This window comes from Danio rerio, chromosome 17, assembly GCF_052040795.2.
Source record: "Danio rerio strain M-AB ecotype USA chromosome 17, GRCz13ab, whole genome shotgun sequence".
Lineage (NCBI taxonomy): Eukaryota > Metazoa > Chordata > Actinopteri > Cypriniformes > Danionidae > Danio > Danio rerio.
The window spans coordinates 6,846,884-6,872,082 of NC_141037.1; the positions used below are offsets into that span (position 1 = coordinate 6,846,884).

At 39.6% G+C, this 25,199-nt stretch overlaps 3 protein-coding genes and 1 long non-coding RNA gene across 10 annotated transcripts in view; 1 reads left to right on the forward strand and 3 right to left on the reverse strand.

Moving 5' to 3' along the window:
• Positions 1 to 14,994, reverse strand: part of si:ch73-340m8.2 — a 32,122-nt gene extending 17,128 nt beyond the window's left edge. The window contains exons 1-5 of the mRNA XM_087290065.1: positions 14,599 to 14,994; positions 5,017 to 5,138; positions 4,721 to 4,887; positions 1,840 to 1,999; positions 1,341 to 1,496 (exon numbers count right to left, since the gene is read on the reverse strand). Coding sequence (XP_087146191.1) covers positions 1,341 to 1,496; positions 1,840 to 1,999; positions 4,721 to 4,887; positions 5,017 to 5,138; positions 14,599 to 14,903 — 910 coding nt within the window. The 5' untranslated portion in view covers positions 14,904 to 14,994. The remainder of the gene's footprint in view (positions 1 to 1,340; positions 1,497 to 1,839; positions 2,000 to 4,720; positions 4,888 to 5,016; positions 5,139 to 14,598) is intronic.
• Positions 1 to 25,199, reverse strand: part of LOC141378508 (uncharacterized) — an 842,893-nt gene that overhangs the window by 699,335 nt on the left and 118,359 nt on the right. The window lies entirely within an intron of this gene.
• fndc4b (fibronectin type III domain containing 4b) overlaps positions 1 to 25,199 on the forward strand; it is a 94,298-nt gene that overhangs the window by 8,319 nt on the left and 60,780 nt on the right. For 2 of the 5 annotated variants that reach the window (XM_087290102.1, XM_087290101.1), the window contains one exon: positions 1,881 to 1,931. The exons of 1 other annotated variant lie outside the window; for it this stretch is intronic. The gene's annotated coding sequence lies outside the window, so the exon portion shown is untranslated. Of the gene's footprint in view, positions 1 to 1,880; positions 1,932 to 17,733; positions 17,846 to 25,199 lie in introns of all 5 variants that reach the window. 2 more of the 5 variants (XM_087290106.1, XM_087290105.1) reach the window with 1 other exon arrangement.
• Positions 17,812 to 25,199, reverse strand: part of gckr (glucokinase (hexokinase 4) regulator) — a 35,328-nt gene continuing 27,940 nt past the window's right edge. For 2 of the 3 annotated variants that reach the window (XM_087290002.1, XM_087290001.1), the window contains 2 exons: positions 22,568 to 22,702; positions 17,812 to 18,313 (listed from right to left, as the gene is read on the reverse strand). In XM_087290002.1, coding sequence (XP_087146128.1) covers positions 18,173 to 18,313; positions 22,568 to 22,702 — 276 coding nt within the window. In that variant the 3' untranslated portion in view covers positions 17,812 to 18,172. The remainder of the gene's footprint in view (positions 18,314 to 22,567; positions 22,703 to 25,199) is intronic. The other variant, XM_087290003.1, reaches the window with a different exon arrangement.

The following is a 25,199-nucleotide window of genomic DNA, read 5'->3' on the forward strand; positions in this document are numbered from 1 at the left end:
CACACCCAGCAAGTGTAAGGTGTAGGCCAAATCTGGGTCAGAATAAAAGCTAACCAGAATAGGGTCAGTTCTGGTTCATTTGGTTGTATTTGGCTGATATGTGGTATTGCTTTGGTGTATTTGTGGGCCAGATCTGACAAACAGGAGCGGACCACCCTAGAGCCATCATTATATTTATTATGTGGTCCAGATGTAAGTGTCTGGTGTGGGCTGGATCTAGGTGAGAATAAAAGCAAACAGTGGCCCAGAATAGGCTCAGTTCTGGTTCATTTGTTTGAATTCTGGCTGATATGTGGTATTGCTTTGGCTTAATTGTGGCCCAGATCTGGCAAACAGGAGCGGACCGCCCTAAATCCATTGTTCCATTCATTATGTGATCCAGTTGTTAGTGTCTGGTGTGGGCTGGGTTTGGGCCAGAATAAAAGCAAACTGTGGCCCAAAATAGGATCAGTTCTGGTTCATTTGGTTGAATTTGGCTGATATGTGGTGTTGCTTGTGGCCCAGATCTGACAAACAGGAGCGGACCGCCCTAGAGCCATCATTCCATTCAGTATGTGGTGCAGATGTAAGTGTCTGGTGTGGGCTGGATCTGGGCCAGAATAAAAGCAAACTGTGGCCCAGAATTGGCTCCGTTTATTTCATTTGGTTGAATTCAGGCTGATATGCAGTATTGCTTTGGCTTAATTGTGACGCTGAACTGGCAAACAGGAGCGGACCACCCTAGAGCCATCATTCCATTAAGTGTATAGTGCAGATGTAAGTATCTATGGTGTGAGTTAGATCTGGGCCAGAATAAAGCAAACTGTGGCCCAGAATAGAGTGACTTGAATTTAGCTAGCTGGGCTACTACTTAAGTAGGTACTGCATTGGAATTTAAATTTACTACACGACCGTTGTTAAAATCTACTCTATTTAGCATAAATGAGAGTATGAATGGAATTCAGGCCGTTTGTCATTATCCCAAGACCTACCCAGAAAATACCCCCCCATCCCCCCCCCCATCCCCCCCCAATCCCCCCCCCCCCCCCCCCCCCCCCCCCGTTGCCTCATTTAACTGCCATTCATATATTCACTTGTGTGGCATCATGGGATAGCGTAGCGTCCGCCGTATGTATACTTCAGCATCTCAGCAGAAGTAGTATGTGATCCGGAAACTTTTCGCAAACTGTAAACGCTATGAATTTGGACGTACTGCTCGCTTTGTTTTTAATGTACTATATTGTATGGAAGTATGCAATTTCAGACACAGCCATAGTTTTAGGTTAGAATCAGTTTATCAGTTAGAATCAGGATTAAAGTAAAGCCATCTGTTTTGTTTTTAGATGATTGACTACACTTACGTAAAAGAAATGTCTTTAAGCTGCCGTTTTTCATGAGCTCCGTGACTATACACATTGGTTGACTTGTGGTACACACAGCGTAGAGCTTCAGCAAGCGCTCGTGATGCAGGTCCTTCATGATTTCAATCTCTGTTTGGATGTCTGAGTAATTGACACCTGCAAGTAAAATGGTATAGATATCAGTATAACTGCATCATAAAATAGTCCAAGATACAAATTTGAGTCAGTGGTTCATAATTTGTAAATGTCAAACTCAAAATGAGACACTTTTTTTATTGGATTAGCAGGCAAAAATTATAATGCTGTACATAAAAATATTAATATTTGCGGCTATTTTTTATCATAAATCATCTTTCCCCCATACATATAAACAAAATATACATTTTGATAAAAATTAATCAGGGCAATCAATGGGACTGAGTTGAAGTAAACCCATGTGAGATCCTCTGATTGAAGCTCTTGTGTTTATAGTTTGTGTAATGTACAGTAAGTGGATCACCCTTGAACTCTTTGATGGCTACTTCTGTTGTGTTGTTCCAGAGCCCCTGCCACACGTCTGCAAACTCCCCGCTGCCGAGTTTCTGTTGTTTGGTGAGTGAACTTCTGTCTATTTCACATTTGCTATCAAATGACAGAGTCTGAGGAACCGGCTGATCCAGCTACAACAGAAATGGGCAGATTGTCAGAGTCAAAATTAAATGCAGTAACTTCATTAATCTGTTGGTTCAGTCCAGGGATGACAGAGTAATAATAGGCGATCAGTTCATCGTCAATTAAGCATGAATTTAGAGACAATTCATTCAACTCATTTTGAGTTTACAAGTTTTTTAAGACAATTTGGAAATGCACATGAGCCCTTTTATTATTTTTAGCACATCTCTTTGTCAAATAAAAATATATTATGTCAGAAATCCAAACTAAATTGCAATCATTGAAAAATAGCTCAGTTTTTGAGTGTGTTAATCATGTTAATCAAGGTTTAAGAAATCTAGCAAATCCTGTTGTGCAGCACAATATTGCCCAAATGATTAATTGAATGGTTCCTATATTTTGTAGAATAGATTTATCCTCATTTTCAAATGGTAGTTTCTCCATAAGGCTAAGTGCCAACCTTTTATAGTTGGAGATTCATCAGATGCTCACAGCAAAAGAGTATTTGCTAAAAAAAAATAAGGAATGACATAAGAGCCTCAAATCCCCGTCCATTGACTTGTCCTCTGTAGTGGACATTGCGTTTTCATGAATTTTCTATGAATTTTTTGAGCTACCCTGTCAAGTCCTGTTGTACACCCACCTGGGCTTTCTAGTGATATGCTATTTGATTGGCTGGCATGCTAGGAACCACTTCTTACACTTCATCCAAAATGGCCGGCATACAAACAAGCACATTTTATGGGAAGAAGAGAGATATGTAAAAAGTAGCTTTTTAAATGTTTTTTACTATTATTATTACATGTATATTTGTTTATGAAAGTGTCAGCAACAATACATTTAGCTTTCAAAGCGGTTAACTTGTTTGTGTTTCAAAATATCCTTTTTTAAAATGTCCACTATAGTGGACACCAGGACCATCTTAATGTAATTAATGACTGCATGTTTTAGGGGGCAGAACTGAAGCAGAAATGTTTCTTTATAAGATAGTTGAGGGAGACTCTGATTTAGGGTGCTTTCACATTTGTAGTTCGCTTCATTTGGTCCGGACCAAGCGCAATAAATAATACATTGTTGCATTTTCTGCCGTCTTTGGGTCGTTTTTACATCACTGCTGGCTTTGGTCCGAACCAGTTGAAACGAACCAAAATGCAGTCATCTGACAAAATCCACATCACTCATTGGCCAGAAGTTGTTGAACATAGTTCCTAAACTGCTTATTGATTGGTCAGAATTCACGTGCGGGAAAATGCCAGTGAACTCCCGCAGGTAAACAAAACCGGCAGACACAAAATGACGCTTTTACTCTGGGCACTGACTGATTGAATGCCTGCCTAAGACAAACTGTACATTTCGAGAATGAAGCGCGGCTGGAAAACAGTGTTTAATGCATCACTCGTCACTTCATGAGGATGCATGAATTAATTTAGCTAAACTGCAACATGGTCATCTTGCGGAAATATTACCAACGATCCATCAGGTAATGTTTTCCCCTCTCTCTCTCTCGCTGTTGGTAAAGCGCTGTCAACAATATTTTTTCCTCCATATCCCATAATGCACAGCGCATCAGCCTACGGCAGCTGAATTAGTCCAAAAGGCGCAGTACTTTTTACGGTTGGACCTGTTTTAGAACGGATCATATTCTCACCACAAACGAACTGCTCCAGGGTTCGTTTAAAAGCGTACCGAGACCACCTCTTCAAGCAGGTCTCGGTACGCTTATTTGGTCCGCTTTTGGTGCGCACTCGAGTTCAATTGCTGCATTCTCACCTGCCCAAACGAACCGTACCAAAAGGGAAAACAAACTCTAGTGCAATTCAATCGAACAAAATAAAGCAGGTGTGAAAGCACCCTTAGAGTCTGACAATCAGACAATTTGAGAATGACTATCAGTTTTAAATCGCTTTTATGTTAAATTTGTTTTGCATTAACATCACTTTTTTTTTTTCTTTTTTTGAGTTCGGCACTCTTTCAGACCAAACTGTTTCAGGACTTTCAATACAAAAGGAAAAAATGGCTTAATAACCCCTTTACAGCCATATCCTGTACAGTTTTGTTGTCTGAGTTTGGCTGTCATTTCTAACTAAAACGGTCCTGTGGTTCACTACAGTGGACATGCTGTAAATTTAATAATAAAAACAAAATGTAAAAACTCTAAATTGTAGATTTTTTTTTTAACCCAAAGATGTTGGAAGTCACAGAAAAAAAAACAAGAAAAAAAAATTTATTTGGGTCTCAGGACTATATTTGCTGCACACTCAAAACAAAGATTTTTGCTGCTTGTTCGAACTACTTGTTTAAAATGAGCTAAAACAACACAATTCTGGATTTTATTTGTTAGTTAAGTTAACTTGATTTGTGTTGGGACAGCATGAATGAATTGTGTGGAACCCTGCATTTTTGTACAGTGCAGAAGTTATCTTGCTCCGTAGTTAATGATTAATTGATTATTAATGTAATTGACAATCGATCATGCACAGAATGAAAATGATTCATTATATTTACTATATTTTCTTAAGGTAAGTGGTTGCAAAAAATCTCCATGGGCTGAATTTAAACAAATAATTGTAATGTTCTACTTAATGTGTTTGTTTAAATACAGCCCAAATAAACTGTTTGCAACCACTTACCTTAAAAAAATGTAGTAAATCCAATTAATCATTTTTTCAGGGTGATCATTTGAGCTATAATTAACACCAAGTGAACAACCCCTGTTAAAACTGACTGACCTTCACACAGGCTTCATGAAGTTTGGCACAGAGTCCTCCTTCATGTTTGGAGTAAAACTCGATGAGCTTGCGGAGGCTCTGGAAGGTTGTGTGATGAACGAGGAAAAACTGCTGGTCGTTTTCTCCCTGCTTGATCCGGTAATGTCGTGCATGAGGGCCATTTTTCACTTTCACAAAAAAAACATTAGTTAGTTTTACAAAAATACACTACTCTGAAAGTTCAGAGAGAGTTTGTTCATTTCTCTATTCGAGTGCATAACAATCCTTTAGATGTGTGTAAATCACATGTACTTTACCTGATAAATAATAATGATTATTTTCATCACATTTCCAGACGAGAAACGCTCCCTCTTTGTTCTCTGGTCTCAGCAGGCATCTTTTGGCCTCTACACGCGTTTTAACATTCTCAAAATACCATCTGAAAATCAAACCATATAAGTTGTTAAGTTTATTTGTTTGTGTGCAGTGTAAAAGAAGTGTCATTCTCATATCGTATTAAATACAATAAAAAAAAAAATAAAAAAAAAAAATATATATATATATATATATATATATATATATATATATATATATATATATTAGGGGTGTAACGATTTATTGTTGTACGATTTATTGCGATGCAAAAATGTCACAATATGCATCGTGGCGTTATGATGATTTGATTACGATATGACGTCCGTTTTCTCTTATTAGTTGAGCTGTTTGCACGTGAGCTACGTTCCACCTGCTGTCGCACGTGAGTTCAGATTGCAGCAGCAGTAATGTTAGCAGACCAAGATGAGTGGAGCTGAAATAGAGGATGGCCCATCCTCTCAAAATCAGACGTCTGGCAACATTTCGGTTGTACAGTCATTGCTTTAGACTCGTCCGCTTTTTGACAAGCATACTGGGTCAAACATCCTAAGTTTTAAAGTCTTCTCAGTGATTTACATACTTTGCACAGCGACATGGATACCTCCTAATGCTGTTGAAAGAGTCACATACTGTATTTATAAGGTACAATTCACCCTAAAATATCATTCTGTCTTCATATAATGTTCCCGCCGCAAAATCACACATGACGTGAGCTGACCGTGAACTGTTACTACAGAGGGCGGATGATAGACGCACGCGTATGGCAAGCCGTTTTAGCATTTAAACCTTTGTTCTGACTATCCATAAATATATTTAGAGATATCTCTTATCTCTTATTAATTATAATTCGACTAGTCAGAATGACAATTAGAGATATCTGCAATTACAATTGTACTAGTACGAAATCAGATTGGAGATATCTGCAAATATATTATGACTAGTCATATTCCTCCATTGACTTCCATTGAAAAATATTTGCAGATATCTCTAAATGAGTTTTGACTAGTCACAATTGTAATTAGAGATATCTCTAAATTAATTTAATTAAATATGAATTAAATACATGGAAATGTGGATTTTTTTTGCACAAACAATAAACGCAAGTGACCAAGCAAAGCCTTAAGCTCTTACTGTTAAATTCAATTGAATAGAAAGCTTATTTTTTTGCACCTTTACTTAAATTGTTCCTTAATTTTGTCTCTGTCATTTCAACAATATTTTTAAGAAGTTTTTAAATTGTTTTATTTTCTTAAAGAATGTATTGTATTTTCTTAAAGAAGGTTCAGTTTAACAAGTTGAAACAAAAGAAATACATAAAAAATAGTTTACTTGGTAAAATTTGCATTTCAGTTTAATTTTAAATTTTTATTCCAAATATCGTGATACATATCGAATCGTGAATATTATATCGTGATACACATCGTATCGTGAGCTGAGTGTATCGTTACACCCCTAATATATATATATATATATATATATATATATATATATATATATATATATATATATATATATATATACATACATACATACATACACATTTACTTAGGGTACTGTAATACAGTGTTTCCTCTAGGATTTTTTCCAGCTGTGGCGGCAGGCCTTTTTTTAAAAACAAAGATCTACCAAGTACCTGTGGCGTAATTTCATTTCTCATTGACAAATGTCATGATTACAAGTCGAGATCGCATTTATGTAATAGCCTACAGCATGCTGATCTCTTTGCTTGTGCGCTGATTTCCTCTGCTCGTGCACAAAACTTCTTGCACGCCCCCTCAAATATAAGCCGCTTCAAGAGCGCGCAGATCTTCTTCTTTTGGTGAGCATGTTGCATGACAGAAAGTTTCAGACAACATAATTTTTACTCTAGGAGATGTCTAAAGTAAAGCTGTACAGGTCATTTACATATCATATGAGAAGCACTTCTCACAAAACGGATGCCTTACATAAATAATTCATGTATAAATATTTATTACGAACTTTTCTATAAACATGATTTGATTATAACTGCAGATCAATGACAGTGTGAAAGTACTGTATTATCTGCAATTATATAACATAAATAAATGCAACATATATGAACACAAACAGCACCTTACAGTCTCCGATATGTTAGTAATTACAGAAAAACTACACACAGCATACATTTAGGTCTTGTTTGGGTTCAAAAACAACAGGAAATATAGCCCACAGTCAGAGCAAACCTCTCATATAGGTCTTTAATCTTCAGCAGCACATGTAGCCTCTTGTTAGAAAGTCCATAATAGTCCATAAGCTGATGATAATAGTTAAACATGGCAGTTTGTTCATCTTTTAGGTTGAAGAACAGTCGCTTCTTACATGATCGGATATCAAAATGCTTCAATGATCACGAGCATGTTATTAATATGAGCACAAAAAGTTTATTTCAAATATAGATGCGCAGCAAGCTCTCTGGAGAATGTGAAACCACTCACGCTTTAGACGGGCTCGTAAAACAACAACAGGACACAGCAGATTTTGTTCTTCTTAAGTTTGTGGCTGTACATCAAGGTGACAACAAGGTTTGGTTGAGCTCGGGTCGACCATGGCTTACGTATTACGATGTAATGTCTCGGCTGTGTTTTTTAAAATTGTTTTCAATCTCCTGCTTCTGCGTGTGATGTTTCTCTGTAAACCAATAGCGTTCAGCTGCATGTCTTGCTTTGCCTAATGGTAACCTTTGGGCCAGTTGGTACCTTTTGCAAAGGGTGACCAAAAAGTGGTAAGGGACGGTTGCTTTAAGGTAAACTTTGACAGTGGAAACGGCCATAAAAGCGCACCGTACCGTGCCACTCAGTGGAAACGGGCCATTAGTGGAAAACGGCGTATTTAATTCATTCAGTCAGGAAGGATCTCAAAGCATGCATCCGTGACCGAAATATGACCTCCGGTGGACTTTAGCAGACTCCGAAATGATACGCAAATTCAAAGCTCCACATGAGGTTGTTAAATAGGATATACTCTAAATATTACAAATGTAAACATTAGGTGAGCAGATTACATAGCAACTCTGTGTCCTAACACCACGCAATGTGAGGAGATTTGCAGTGATAAGCAATTTGGCGGTTTGCACCAAACATGATAACACAATACAAATTTAATAACAGCCATTCAGAAGCACAGAATAGTGCACTCGCTGCATTCCAACGAAATGGAAAGCTTTATAAACTAATTAGTACATAACCTCTTTAGGATTATTAAATGCATGCTGATTCACTAATATGTGTTGGCAGACTTTATGCAAATGTCAAGCAAAAAATGCCTGCCGGCAACCAATCGCTGTGAAATTAGGCAAGGCAAAATGTTGACATTTTTCTGAGAGTTTGCAGAACTGGATTACTGAGCTGAAATCACTTACATGTAGGATACTATGATAATGCATTACTTCATACTTTCAGTCTACACAACCATGTATGCCTGTGTGTTTGTGCATTGATCATTCTTTGCACGTGTGATCAATGTGTAAACACACAGTCTTCCACCTGATTAAACCAGGCATGCTCAGCTATAAATTAGACATGCCTCAGAGCAGTGTACCATTGCATGAAGCATTGAGCACAGATTTGACACTGCAGTGGAAACGGACTGTGAAACAAAAAACTAATTCACAAGCTTTAATTGAGTTGTTGTTGGTTAACATTAGGAATGCCACAAGGTTTACTAGATGGCACTTCATCCTGCATCTCAGCCATTCATCGAGACTACACCTCCCACAGTGCATTACACCAATCCCCCCATTACAGCTGTTGCACATTTCCTGAACTATTGCCTATGTTACACCTGTTCACAATCATCCAGACTATATAAGCCTCACTCACTCGCTGCGAAGTCTTGTTTAGTTGTTACTCACATTTCCGAGTGTGTTCCTTGTAGTGATTGCAGAAACTAGTGATGGCGAGAGGAAGCATTATAAAGCATTGGAGCATTTCAACCAAGTGGTTCACAAAAGGGTTCATTTCTCGAGGCTTCATTTGTACACAATATCACCTGGTGGCCAAAGAGTGTAAATCAAGCAGATTCATAACAGATGACACTGTGATTTTTTTATTTATTTATTTATTTATTTTTGTGCCAGATAAGATTTAAATAGCAACTTCCTCATACTGTAGACCAGTGGTTCTCAAACTTTGGTACGTGTACCACTAGTGGTACGCAGGCTTCCTTCTAGTGGTACACGGAGGAATGAAATATGTCTTGTACATGCTTCTCACATTTCAAAGTTTACCAAAAATGATGTATATAATATGCCATATATGACATATAGCCTATATTTCTGAGGTAATCTGCCATGATTTTTTAACTGTGCAGAGTTGTAGCTGCTTTACCGAGTCTACTACGCTACTGTATTTCAATACTACTAATTTTGGTGGTACTTGGAGAGACAAATTTTTTCTAAGGTGGTACTTGATGAAAAAAGTTTGAGAACCCCTGCTGTAGACTAATCTGTTTATATGCAATCATAAGGTTAGTTTTCTGGTGGTACAGTATGTGATTACTGTATAACACACAGGTGTCAAACTCAGTTCCAAAAGGGCCGCAGCTCTGCACAGTTTAGTTCCAACCCTAATTAAACACACCTGATCAAACTAATTAAGTCCTTCAGGCTTGTTTGAAACCTACAGGTAAGTGTGTTGGAGCAGGGTTGGAACTAAACTGTGCAGGGCTTCGGCCCTCCAGGAATTGAGTTTGACACCCCTGGTATAACATAACAATATAAAAATGTGGCAGTGACACATTGTGTAATAAATGTATTAGCTAGAAATGAATATGGGAAATTTCGGTAAATAAAGTAGGGATGCTATAAATGATTGATTAACCGTTAACTGAAAGAAAGCGTTTTTAACCGATTAATGGTATCAGTTAAACGCTTAAAAATATTATTTTATATATTTTTAGAGTTTGGCTGCATAAGAGGCCGAATGCACTTTTTTAATTAAGAGGGGCATCTTTTGAATGGTTTACCAATGGCCGCAAGTGTTTTGCGCGCGGCTCATCCCAGAGCAGCAGTGTTTGTGTTGAGACAACTACAGAGAACTTTTAAAGGGAGAGACTAGTGCTCGCTGTTTTAAGATCTCTAGAGATATGTATAACTTTACAAATCTTGAATATCACAATATTATTAAATATTACAATTGTAACATCATAGATAGCAACACTCTTGCACAATCAATATGCAGGTGATTCAGTCGTTTCCTAGTGACATAATAAAGAGCTCCACACTTCTTTTTTCCTTGTCAACCAAAAAGGCAGTGTGTGCGCCTCATGTTTTTGGAACAGAAAAAACGTGTTTTTGCGCAACTGCAACACACATTTGTTAACTCGCGGGATGATAACGGATGACCACACGTGCCTAATAGGGTTGGGCAATGTCGACTAATTTGGCAATTTACGATGTCTTATATGAAACATCGTGATGGACGAAAGCATCGTCGTCATGGGCGGCGGTGAATTAATTATTCATGAAGTATTAATTACTTCATAATGAATGAATTATTTGTAGCCTACCGTTTTAACTACCTGACCCGCATGGTCTTTGTTTTACTCATAACTAAATCATAAATAAATTAAGATAAGTTACACACAAATTACCACCTGTCAATAACTTTTTCCGCGGGACTCATGAATACGCAGAGTGATCTGTGTCATTATAATGGCGTCGACAAACTTGGTTGGTAAAAAAGGTGCACAACCAACAGGAACCAGCCAACTGTCTTTGAGGCAGACTTTGACTAAGACTTATTAGTGTAAACGGGGCCTGAGTGTGTACTTTTCGCAAGCTGATTTGCAACGGGGGTGGGGCAGAGGATCGCGATTCCGGCTCAGCATCGTGGTGTCTGTCCGCCATCGCCGATCGACGATGGCCTCGTCTGTCGGCCCAACCCTAGTGCCTACAGACATACTTGCCAAAGAAGCAAAATGGAGGAGGAATATTGCTGTTTGATACAGACGAGTTGATGCCAAACCAGCGCTGATGCTGATCGCCTCCTGGATCAGCATCATAAACACAACAAATAGGCTTTAGATTTCATTTTACAGCTTAAAAAGCATGTATGCAAATTAATGCAATATGATATTTAAAAAACATAACTGTTTACAAAAAGTCAACATTTGCGCACGTTGTCATTGTCTTTTCATCACCTGCAGCGTACACACTTGAACCGCAAGTGAGAGAGGAAACCATATATCAAGACGTAATCTTTAAAATAATGATTTCTATTAAAAATTAAAAAAGGGCATTAAATAAATGCATTTTTTCCGTGAAGCGAGCGATTTGAGGTAGTCTGCTATTTTTATTTGACGGAAGAAAAAAAACATGATTGAAAATTTAAAAAAAAACTATGCCAGTTCTTAAAATTGATTCAGTCAGTGTTTTCGGTTTGTAATCTAAATTATTAATTTAAGTGAATTTTTTAGATCAGACCTATTTATTTTATTAAGTTTATTCTGTTTTTCTATGCTTTTGGAAACACTGCAGGTGTGAGAAGATGCTCGTATGTTCTGTTATTAATATGCTCGCATGTTGAAATAAATTAGTGTTTTTAAAATGTGATATTTAATGTGTCAGACACAAAATAGACTTGTCAATTTCTTATTAGATTTAATAATAATTTAACATTAATCTGACCAATTAACCGTTAATACTCGATTAACAAGCGTCAGTTGTCGGTTTGCAAAATTCATTGAAATGAGCATCCCTAAAACTAATTATGTCAGGGGAGAAGTGGTGGCTATTTGAACCTGTTCTTGAACTAGTCGGGTAAAAATGAGGCTTGGAATGTAACCACTTACCATGTTTGCTGAAATTACATGAACTTGCAAATTTGATATGTGCTCTGGACCACTGATTTGAAACAAATATTCGTAAAGGTTTTGAAGCTTCAATGCTTTGAATGTAGCATCACTAGTTCTTGTTTCCTCATCCTGCCTGCGAGGTATGTTTGTGTATTAGTTTTGGACTGTTTTTTGGATGTACGGTGCTGCCTTTGTGCCCTTGCCTGTTAGATTACACTTTGAGAATTACCCCTGTATACTGCTTTCTGCTCCTAGATTGACCCATTCCTGCTTTGACTTCTCTTTAATGAGCTGCATGTGAATCCGGTCTTCACATTCTGTTACACAACACTTATACCTCTGAAAAACCCTTGAAGTCCTATAATATGGAAGCCAATGGTCACAGGTTTTCAGCGTTCTTCACGATGTGTTAATTTGTGTTCCACTGTATTGACTATTAATCAATTATTTTTTAATTTTTCCATTTGAAGATTTGGTAAAGTTAACTTTATTGGGTACACCAGTCCAACTGCTCAATAACACAAATTTCTTATCAGCCAATCCCATGGCAGCAACTCGATTCATTTAGGTATGCAGACGTGGTCAAGACGATCTGCTGCAGTTTAAACAGAGCATCAGAATGGGGAAGAAAAGTGATTTAAATGACTTTGAACGTGGCATGGTTGTTGGTGCTAGACGGGCTGGTCTGAGTATTTCAGAAACTGCTGATCTACTGGGATTTTCACACACAACCATCTCTAGATTTACAGAGAATGGTCTGAAAAAGAGGAAATATCCAGTGAGCGGCAGTTCTGTGGGTGTAAATGCCTTGTTGATGCCAGAGGTCAGAGGATAGTGGCCAGACTGGTCAATAGAAAAGCAACAGTAACTCAAATAAGCACTCGCTACGAACTGAGTTCTGCAGAAGAGCATCTCTGAACACACAACATGTCTAACCTTAAAGGTGCAGTAGGGGATCTTCCACAATGCTAACAGCTTAGCATAAATCTCTGAGTCACAGTCCCTTCCCTGCCGTCTAGAGCTACACCTCCTTAAAGACGAGCACAGCAAAAGAACCCTCTCTCACGTGTTAAAAGCGACTAGTACTTGTCCGGCAGCGTGCAAGCCAAATTGACATGCTATTTCAGAGTAAATATTTAGTTGCATGGTAAACAATATAGGGAGAGACTAGGCTGAGTAGCGGTATTTACTTGTGTTTTGTTGTTAAACTAATTCAAATCTACATTATCGATGCTGTAAAAGGTCCTTATGAAACTGAAAATAGTCTTATCAACCTTTCATCAGAAGATTTTAGTGGCTGAACAACACTTCTGTGAAGATTTAACCCATTTGTAACAACATCATCTAACGTTACATCAGCTCTGTGTGAAGCTAAAACAAGTTTTAAAACAGAGCATTACCTGTCTAAGAGAAATCCTTCAGACATTGTGTCATCCCTTCTCCAGCATGCAAAGGTAACTCCAATATTGATTCAGGTTTTTAAAAAGTTTTGATTTAGCAGGTTTTTACCGATCGCATGCGCGTGCTCTCTCTTGTGAACGCGCGGCGTTCGGCAGAGCTGCATTCACAAGGCTGCGCAGTTGTTCGAATCCGCATTTACTGACAGACAGAGTGAGCTACTTATCTGAATTATGAGAGATGTCTGCCCGATTCTGTTTAATTGGATGAACATTTTTTAGTTTCATGCCTTACCCAAAATATAAAAATACATATAAACACATTTAGATCATTTACTTTAATCAATACTATTAGACTGTGAAGAGACTTTCAATCAGCACAACAAACAATGCTTCTGTAGACAATCACCTACTGCACCTTTAAATTAACTTTGCTAAATTTAATTATTTATTTAATCACTCCCAGGAAAAAGCCATTAGGCTTACCTTCCCCTTTATTTAATTATCTTTAAATATTTGTTTTGTATGATTTATTGTTGTTAACATTATTAGTATTATTACTTAATTGTTTTTAAAATAAAATATGCAGTACAGCAATATTTATGCAGTCTTTTGCTTTTAGTACTATATGGTATCAAAAATGCAAAAATAAATATTTTACTTATGTATAATAATATATTTATAAAATTGCTCAATTAATTGATTTATTTAATGACTACTAGGAAAAATCCATTAGGGTCACCACCTCCTCTATAAATATATTTTAATATTTGCCTTTTTTATGATTTGTTGTTATTGGTACAGTATTATTATTACAACTATTATTTATTTGTAAAATAAAAACAAACAAACAAAAAAAAATATGCACTACAACAAAATTTATGCAGTCTTTGTTTTTAATTTTATGAGATGGTAAACAAAAAAATAAAACAATCCTTTTATAATATGTTTATTAATAAGTATTTTGGAGAAAATGTGTTCAATTATTATGAAAGAGTGTGTTCTTTTCCTTTTAATTAAATAAAAACTTGATCACTTCTAGTATTTTAACTTTCTAATATTTCTTTTAACTATAATAGCCAAAATCACAGCTTTTCTGTCAGCGACATCCAAAACCCAATCTCTACAATCAATTCTTTAGAAAAAAACAAACACTCATCGCACTGCAGAAACTTCAGCAGAACTTGTGAAACTGGAAACACCGCATTCCACTTTCATTAATGGCCAGGTTTCAAAAAAACAAGCATGAGTTCACGCTGTACGATACATTAGTCAGTCTCACAAATTATGAACAAAATCTCCAGCAGGACTTACGGCTCGGCCTCTACGCTGTCCAGCGGCTTGACGAAATCTTTAGGAACGTAACCATGTTCCTCAATGAAGCTTTTCGATTTGTCAGTTTTCGCAGTTCGCCTCCTAACATACAGCCAGTACTCAGTTTCTCCCGTCACTTCCAGAATATCTCCTTTCCTCAGATTGAGGTCCCATATCGTGCGTGAAGGATAGCTGTAGATTGAAGTGTAGACTCTGTCGCGGTTGACTGACGCTTGCTGATCTTTTGTTAGACAGCACGGACAGCATGGACAGCAGCATTTAGGTTTGCATTCACAACTCCCCATGTTCACCAGTCATATCTGCTTGCGTTGTGTTCACTCTTGCAGAATGATGGCGGAGTGGCATGACTTGTTCACTACACACTGCAGACAGACTGGTTCTCTAGTTACTGTCAGGAGGTTAAGGAAGTTTTTGGTGAAAAAAAAAAGATCAGAATTTCCCTGATGTCATTGGGTTGAGTTTATTCAGCTAAAAACAAAAGGCAGTGCATTGTATTTAATTTGTGGATAACAATTGTTTTGTTGGGTGTAATTTGTAGGCAAGCAACCTGAAATGGCCACCGTTATAAAAGGAGGGGAATATCATGGACAGTGCATGGTTTATGTATAACCATTGTTTTGTGCGACCCAGGCTCATTATGGAAACGTAACCACGCGGACGTTTCTGCAGACCGCAAAATACATCCCGGGAGGTACGTATTCGCGGAGTTTTTGTTTTGGGTTGCAACCCAGGCTCATTGTGTAATCGTAGCCACGCAGACGATTCTGCAGACCGCGAAATACATCCCGGGTGGTTTGTATTCGAGCAGTTTTTGTTTTCGCGGATCCGCGAGAGGCCATTGTGCGCGTTTATTCTCTTCTCAAATGCCTCTTGTTAGTTTGCGCCCGCGTTGTTCTCACGTGAAAAGCCGCCGGAGGCCGCTGTGGAGCGACCGTCCGTCCGACTGACTGGCTGATCGACTGAATGATTGACCGGGCGGCCGGCCAATCGGCTGACCCGGTCGCCCTCCTCCTCCTCCTTCCCTAAACCCAAGCGATGGTTTGCAAAAGCCGTCCAGAAAAAAAAAGCAAAAGCCCTTGTCTTTTTTTTTTGACCGCGTTGTCAGATCTCGCCGCGTTCTCACCCTTATTTTTTGGATTCTGTTTTTCATTTTACCTGATTTCTGGAACAGCTCTTCCCCTGACTCGATCCCGGTCATCCCCGTGGGCGGCTCCTCCTCCTCCGGGTCTCCACTCTGCCGACTTAACGCTGCGAGCTAAGTGGACAAACTGCTTGCAGCGGGAAAGCCCTCCACACGGAAGCGAGCCGTCAGCCGGCGAGCGCGAAGAGTAGGAGCAGAGCGGCGTCACACCGCCCTGTAGTGTTCGCTCGAAAAAAACTAAACGCGGCCATATGTACCTCCGGCCACGTAAATCACGGTTGGTTTTGTGCCCAATTCTATTTTTCACCCCTTCCCCTTAGCCCTTACAACCGAGAGTGAAGAGGAAGGGGTTCAACATTTACCTCTAAGAAATGGGACAGCAGTACAGGTCATCACGATCTCTTGCTTCATATGAGGTCAGACTGGCGAATGCTGTAGTTACTCCAGTTGTGCTATTTTTTAATATTTACCTTCAGAAAATCACTGAAGGCAACAATATCATGTATTATAACGATATAACATGGCAATAAGATTACAACTATGAGTTTACACCATGGCAATATTTATCTAGTTAAACAAAAGAAAACAACATTAACATTATAGCAGACATTGTAAAAAGCTCATTCCCAGCGACTAGACTTTTCTGACATGGTATTCGATTGTCGTCGAGTGACAGATGTGAAAGAATGTTGTGGGACTACTATACAGGACTATAGATATATATATATATATACAAATTTATCCGTTTTTATCTTTTTTTTTTTTAAAGCATGACTGTAAAACAAACACCGTTTTGAGTGTATAAAAACATGGGCCTGTTTGTACTAATTATGCTATGCTGTCGTTGTAGCTTCCGTATTTTGGGAAATTTTCATACCTCTTGGTGTCGAGTGTGCTTCTGGAAAATCGGAGGCTGCGCCCAAAACTGCCTACTACTCATAGGTACTGCATTTGAATTTAAACGTACTACTCGGCTGTTAGAAAAGAACGTTCTTTACAGTATGAATTTGAAAACCAGGAATGGAATTCCGGCGTACTACATCCGCCATTTTGTCATAGTCACGTGACCTACCTGCGTCAGTTGCATCACTTCACTTCCATTCATGAATTCTCTCGCGGGGCATCATGGGATAACGCAGCGTGCGTGGGATGCGCACTGCAGAATCTTGCCGGAAGTAGTAAGTCATCCGGGTACTTCTCGCATACTGATTTTTGAATTCTATAAATTCGGACATACTTCTCGGCTCGCATACTGATTTTAGCGTACTGTAAAGGACTATCTAGCCCTTCCCCTTAGCCTTATGCTTTCAAGCTAGAGAATTGGCACACCCCTTCCCCTTCACTTGAAGGCGCAATATGAGGGGGAAAGGCTAAGGGGTAGAATTGGGATTGGGCCTTAAAATCAAGGATTTTTGCTTGTCATTTTTTTAAATTTTGCTTTCCACTTTATCTGTAATTTCTGTATACAGTTTTTGTTAGTTTTTTAAACTCAAGAGTTGTTTATATAAACCTTATTTAATGTTTTAATCAATGCTATTTACTTGTTTACTTTTTAATTGGTGTGTGTGTGTGTGTGTGTGTGTGTGTACTGTAAATAGAGCATTTCAATGTGGTGATGTCATTAGCAATCAACATTTCCTGCTTGTTGTCAAACTACGTCATAAATGCAACAGGAGGCAATTCAATCATAACATTAAAACAGCTGTCAGAACATTATTTAATTATGTGGACCTGCTTGTGTTCTTGGAAGCTGTGGAAATTAAAAAAATAAAACAGGAAATGCGCTAGGACCATTTTTATTGTTTACCATCCTTAAAAAGTCTATATGTGTTTAGTCTCAGAAATATGTAGGTCATAATTTTATTTCAAATTTATGTATTTGATGTAATATTAAATGTGTTGCAGAGCATAAATGTAAGGATATATAAGTACAATATTTATGGATCATTGTGTTGTATTTGTTTTTGAGGCAGGCATGCATCTAGAATTAGATGGAGAAGTCAATGATTCAATAGCTCTGTAACCTGGAGAGTGATGCTGACAACAGAGGCGCGGATCCACATGCAGGTTTAATAGCGAGGTCAGGTAAGCAGTGGTCAATACAGGGACAAACATGTCCATGAAATGGTGGATTGTAGTCCGTTAGCGCTTGTGGGTGTCTTCCAGCGATCTATGTTGTTTTAGATCGCTGGTGATCATGACAATGTCATACAAAATGAATTTACTTATAATTATATCTGGATAAAAATGTATTAATTCATTCTTAATAATGTATTACATTTACAAATTATGTAGAAAAAAAGCCTGAGTCACACATTCTTCTATGCTGATTTGACACTTTCAATTGGGACCAAATATTGTACATGTATGAATGAAGGTGTGTGATAGTTCTGCTTCGTTGTACTTGTGTGTTCAGTCTGTCGTGGTCTTGTATTTGGAGGAGTTGAAGCAGGCGCTCACTGCATCTCGAATCACTGGATGACCCTCTAAATGATCCTGAGCTTCAGCAAGAGTACAGCCACACTGGAGCATCAACAGAGCCGTCGGGACTACCTGACAGACAACAACATGTCAGGATAAATAACACCGCTTTCACTAAAGTACAAATGAAATCAAAACTAACCCTATTGATTTTGTTAGATCTCTTTGCTAGTTTTGTGGTGAACAATTAATCCGTGCATGTCATTTAAAAAAATAATTTGCCCTTTGCACCTCCTGTTTGTTTTCAGTTAAAATCTCAGATTACGTCAGTCAGAGGTATTGGGCGTGGCTAACATACTTAACCACGCCCCTCCAACTGTCAGTTTTGACAACAAACAGAAATGGTGAGCAGGAGTCTGCTAGCTTGTAATAACTCTCCCCAAATCTTATTCTCATCTTTCTGAATGAAATGCCTTCATTACTACTTCCAATCAGCTCGCAGTAGAAAAAACAAGCTGCGCCCACTGCTTTCTCATTAAATATTCAGATTCTAGGAACTGCGTCACAATATGAAAAAAAGCAGTCGCAGCTTCTGGTTCATGCGGACTTTAATGTGTATTACACGGCTGTCTGGAATACTTTAATCTTCATTCACAAAATTCCAAGGTATCTTTTTATCAGATAACAACCAGTGCATCTAATTGCACAATGGTAGGTGTTCTACAGTATGTCCACTGCATGTATCACTTACACATTTTACACCTGCCCAAAAAGGTGTGTATCCACAGGGACTTTTAACTCTGCATGAGCCATCTCATGCCATTATGCCATTACACCAGAGGTCGCGTTAAGCGAATATTTTTCGTCATTGACGGATTTTTTTCAGCAGTGACGGAAAAATCTGAAGGTGACCCGTCATTTTGACAGATTATGCTGAGGGGGATCTATTGTAATTTGTAGCTAACTGTAATTCCCACTCTTGTCCAGCTGATGGCGATTGCCCTTCTTTTGTCTCCTCTTTGTCACTGTGTGCGTACAGTTGCAAAAATCTCACAGCAGCTGAGTGTGAGATGTTTCTTTTAACGGCCAAATAGTTGTGATATTAATAATAATGGTGAAAAAAGAGGAAGTGATGCAGTGGATGGTGAAGAATATACAGACAAAAATCGAGAAGGGTATAAACCAGGGGTGGCCAATCCTGTTCCTGGAGAGCTACCTTCCTGCAGATTTCAGTTGCTACCCATATCAAACACACCTGAACCAATTAATTAGGACCTGAACACCATGTGATAATTACAGGCAGGAGTGTTGATTATGGGTTGCAACTGAAATCTGCAGGAAGGTAGCTCTCCAGGTACAGGATTGGCCACCCCTGGTATAAACGGAGGTCGGAGCCAGCTCCAAGTGGGTGGGCCTTGGAACTCCAAGTGGGCTGTGCAAACCTTATTTGGTTGTATTTAGAGTTAAATATTGTGCTTTATGAATGTGTACACCTAACCCTAAACCCAACTTCACAGTAACCTGTTGTGTTTTATGAACGTCTACACCTAAACCCAACCTCACAGAACTTGATAAACCCAACCTACTTGTGGTTTAAGTCCCTCCCACTTGGAGGTCACCCAACCTACTTGCGGTGTAATCCCTCCCACTTGCAGGTCTCCGGGCTGCAGCGATACCTACTTGCAAAAATCCTCAGTCGCCAACAGCTGTTACCGGCCAACCAAGGAGGTCAGGTGCTTTGGAGTGCGTTGTGAGCACTACCGAACGAAGAGGGGTGCAGCCAGGGCCGGCGCGTCTATAGAAGCGACCTAGGCGGCCGCCTAGGGCGGCAGTATAGTGAGGGCGGCATCCGCGAAACCTCCCTTACCACCTGCGTCCTCAGTTATGTCCGCGACACCTCCCTCACCACCAACCGTGTCCTCAGTTATATCCGCGCATAGGGCGGCAGAATTGAGGTCCGCGACACCCGCGCATCCTCAGTTATATCCGCGCATAGGGCGGCAGAATAGAGAGCGCAGTGTCCGCGACACCTCCCTCCCTCCCTCCCTCAGCACCCGCGCGTCCTCAGTTACATCCGCGCATAGTGCGCTGGAAAAGAGGTCCGCGACACCTCACTTTCACATTGGGGTTGAGGGCGGCATGATCATCCTCTGCCTAGAGCGGCAGTTTAGCTTGCTCCAGCCCTGGGTGCAGCCGTGCCCTGCATGGTGCTGAAGGAGCGTGTGCTGTTGTATTTTTTCCCGGTGAAACAAGTGCTTGCAGGATCGGGAAATCCCACATTCAGTAATGATCACTTCCTTAGGAGAAATGTGTCCTAACTACAAAATGCTGGCTGAAGTGGGGCTAGTAATTCTGGTCTTTAGTCACGAGAAGTCAATTTTCCGAGGCAAAGACACAGAATTTAATGACAACTGCCTCTGCATCAGTCTCCCTTGATGCGTGATTACGCACAGGCAAGCTCACAGGTCAGGTCTACGCAGGAGGAAGATATGAGTTAAGGCAGATAGAGGTTTTTGTTCGGTTGTCAAATAAATAAATGAATAATTTAGCCTATATGCTCGTCGTGCAAGTTCATTGTTAAGATATGAATGAAAAAAGCATTTAGAAAGTCTGCAAATTAAATAACGATCAATAATAGGTTATGACGGAATTTTTACAACCCTGTACGTCAAAATGACAGACAATGTGAAAGTCTAACGCGACCTCTGCATTACACTGTAAAAAAAAAAAAAAAGTTAATGACAAAAAGAACGGATATATTTATGTTCATTTAACCTATTTTAATAGGTTAATAAGGTTTCAACAAACTTAATTAAGTCAGTTTGATTGACGTAAATTGAGATGACTAGAAAAGTTAATGTGGTTCAGGTAAAAACCTGAGACTATAAGAATGTTTTTAACAGTGTATAAACTTGCTAGGTTTAAGATATAGTTTGTCTCAACTCAATGATCTTCACTGCCTGATAAACAATATAAAATGGGTTTCACACAGGATAAGAAGCTCTGCATTAGTCAGTTGTTCCAAGCAATTTTTTTAAATATGGAAACATATTTTACCACAGTATTTTCAGTGAAGTTTCAGTGCTCGCCTGCTGCTACTGATGGCACTTTTAAATGAACAAATAAATAGATCATTCATTTATTCTTTTTTGGCTTAGTCCCTTCATTAATCAGGGGTCGCCACAGCGGAATGGACCACCCGCTTATCCAGCAAATGTTTTACGCAGCGGATGCCCTTCCAGTCTCAACCCATCACTAGGAAACACCCATACACTCTCATTCACACACATACACTACGGACAAGTTAGCTTACCCAATTCACCTGTGCTGCATGTCTTTGGACTGTGGAGGAAACTGGAGAACCTGGAGGAAACCCACGGGAATGCGGGGAGCATGCACTGGGGCAGTTTGCTGCAAAGTGTGGCGCGGCTGGGAATCAGCACCTCCAAGTCCTAGGCCAAGGTGCTCCACAGGAAAAAGGTGGTTTACTATCTCCAGGTTGGAGGAAAGTCCTTACCACAGGTGAAGTTCAAGTATCTATGGGTTTTGTTCACAAGTGAGGGAAGGATGGAGCGTGAGATTGACAGATGGATTTGTGCAGCGGCAGCAGTAATGTGGTCGATGTACCGGTCCGTTATGGTAAAGGAGGAAATGAGCTAAGAGGCAAAACTCTCGATTTACCGGTCAATCTACTTTCCTACTCTCATCTATGGTCATGGCCGAAAGGACAAGATCTCGGACACAAGCGGCCGAAATGAGTTTCCTTTGCAGGGTGGCACCCTTATAGACAGGGTGAGGAGTTATGTCACCCGGGAGGAGCTCGGAGTAAAGCTGCTGCTCCTCCACATCGAGTGAAGTCAGCTGAGGTGGCTCGGGCATCTGTTTTGGATGCCTCCAGAACGCCTACCTAGGGAGGTGTTTTAGGCATGTCCCACCGGGAGGAGGCCTCGGGGTAGACCCAGGACACACTGGAGGGACTGTCTCTTGGCTGGCCTGGAACACCACGGGATCCCACTGGAGGAAATGTCTGGGGAGAGTGAGTTCTCTCCTAAGACTGCTGCCCCCGCGACCCAGCCCCGGATAAGCAGATGAACATGACATGACACTTACCTTGAAAAATGGACTAAATCCAATCAATTATTTTTTTCAGTGTACCATCATTCATATTTAGTGCTTACACTAAGGAACATTTAGTTACTTTTTTAAATAGGTACATGATTTTAATACTTTTGAAATGAACTTTTCCCAACACTGAACATTAGTAATGCAAGCTGAAAGTGTAATCGGACCCTTTTACAACAGGTGTTGTGTAACCTGACGGCAATTAAATCTTTATTACTTCCGTCACCAAGCACAGACGTGTAAAGTATGAAAACAAGTTCTTACTTGATCCCGTCTGTTGGCTGCATCTGTGTGTTTGTGGATGTAAGCTTGTCTCGTTTCTTCAGTCAGATCATCTGTATTGTAGATGACTCTCAGTAGAGCCCTTTCACAGTCTGTTCTGGAGAAGCCGCTAAACCGCTGACAGTGAGAGTGTTTTATTAAAACCACCATCAGGAATGAAGTACACACAGGGGTTTACTTTAAAAACCGAGAGTTTAAATTAGTCAGACATCATGGACATCATTAAAAAAATGAAGAGAGTATGCAATTTTTTTCAAAACACTTTCATAATTACAGTATATTTGGAGAAAAAGCAATCTTATTTACAGAAAAAAAAAAGATTTTATATACATTTAAGTGAATCAATTAAATATTTTGGTCATATAAGACCCACTCATAATCATTTTTAACAATCATGATTACAGTATTGACCAGCAGAACGGTGGCTCAGTGGTTAGCACTGTTGCCTTACAGCAAGAAGGTTGCTGGTTCGAGCCTCGGCTGGGTCAGTTGGCATTTTTGTGTGGAGTTTGCATGTTCTTCCCGTGTTGGCGTGGGTTTCCTCCGGGTGCTCCGGTTTCCCCCACAAGTCCAAAGACATACAGTATGTGAATTGGGTAAGCTAAATTGGCCGTAGTGTATGTGTGTGAATTAGTGTGTATGGGATGCTTCCCAGTACTGGGTTGCAGCTGGAAGGGCATCCATTGCCTAAACCATAGGCTGAATAAGTTGGCAGTTCATTCCGTTGTGGCGACCCCAGATTAATAAAGGGACTACACTGAATAGAAAATGAATGAATGAACAATAATGACCAGCAGGACCATCGCTCAATGGTTAGCACTGTTGCCTTACAGCAAGAAGGTTGCTGGTTCGAGTCCTGGCTGAGCTAGTTGGCATTTCTGTGTGGAGTTTGCATGTTCACCCCATGTTGACGTGGGTTTTCTCTGGGTGCTTCGGTTTCCACCACAGTCCAAACACATGCACAATATAGGTGAATTGGATGAACTAAATTGTCCGTAGTGAATGAGTGTGTGTGTGTATGGATGTTTCCCAGTACTGGGTTGCGGCCGAAAGGACATCTGCTGTGTAAAACTTGTGCAGCAATAGTTGACGGTTCATTGTGCTGTGACGACCCCTGATGAATAAAGGGACTAAGCCGAAGGAAAATGAATGAATGTTAATTGTAAAGAAATCTTTGAACTGATGTGTTCGACAAGATTAACAAAATCTGGGTTTAGAAGATATAAACCTGAAATAAATACTCAAAGCTTGCAGTTTGTGACTTCTGCCTAAATGAATCAACATTTCTTTTTGTTCATACTTCAGTTTCTCATTAAATTCGACTAATCAAATGCTCTCTAGTATCTGACATGCCCCGCCCCCTTCAGGATGCTTTTCATTGGATGCACTTGAGCTCAACCACTCAGAGCTGTGATAAAACAAAACTCTATTGTCTTCTTTTAAAGGTAAGGAGCTACTATTACTATTAATTCTGACCTGCAAGAAGAGATCAACCGAGTGTTCGGCTGTTTAATGGCCTGAATCTCGATGCGTTGCATTCACTGCGTGTTCAGCGCAAATGGCCACTGTATACATCATCGCCAAAGAAGCATGTGTATGACAAAGAACGTTATTGGGCAGATGGTTATTGTGAGAATCCTGCTCTGCCCTAATCATATTGGGTCAGCTCAGCTGACTCGCCTGCTTTTTTTTTCCCCACAAACACAAAAAAATGTAAATATGCACATAACGAGACTGAGCTTTAAAATGACAAACTGAAAACAAAACTGGTAGGAGTGAGACTTTTCTTTTTTGAGATGCCTATTATTTTTCTAAATAGTTACTGATGACTGCTTTTCAGCTTTCATCCTTGAACTGAATGATTTATTATAGTCTTTTGTTTGTTTTGTAGCAGAAATATTATTTATTAAATTGACATGCATATAAAAACAATAGTGCAAAATGGATATTTCTTACTGCAATGCTTCATTTTTGTTTGATGCAAACCATAGATCTATTTTTCATAAAGACTTTTTTTAGTCGATAAATGAGAAATGAAATTCATTGTTAGTATTATTGTCGTCATCATCATCATTAATATTTCAAGAGTTCACCCTAAGCTGATGATTGATTATGAAGCGTGTTTGGCGTGCCCTGAGAGCCCTGAGCTTGTGAGATCCTTGAGCCCGGGGCTCCCCTCCGTTGCAGGGCGAGAGGGGAGTCCGAGTTCAGGTAGGTCTCGAGAACTCCCCCTGCTTGATAATGGCGCTTCATTCTCGAAATGTATAGTTTGTCTAAAGCAGGCATACAATCAGTCAGCGCAGTCGTCCCTCCATAGTAAAAAGCGACATTTTGTGTCTGCCGGTTTGTTTACTTGCCGGAGTTCATTGGCATTTTCCCGCACATGAATTCTGACCAATGGATAAGCAGTTTAGGAACTATGTTCAACAACATCTGGCCAATGAGGGATGTGGATTTTGTCAGATGACTGCATTTTGGTTCTTTTCAACTGGTTCGGACCAAAGCCAGCAGTGTGGTGTGAAAACGACCCAAAGACGGCAGAAAATGCAACAATGTATCATTTACTGCCCTTGATCCGGACCAAATGAATCGAACTACAGATGTGAAAGCACCC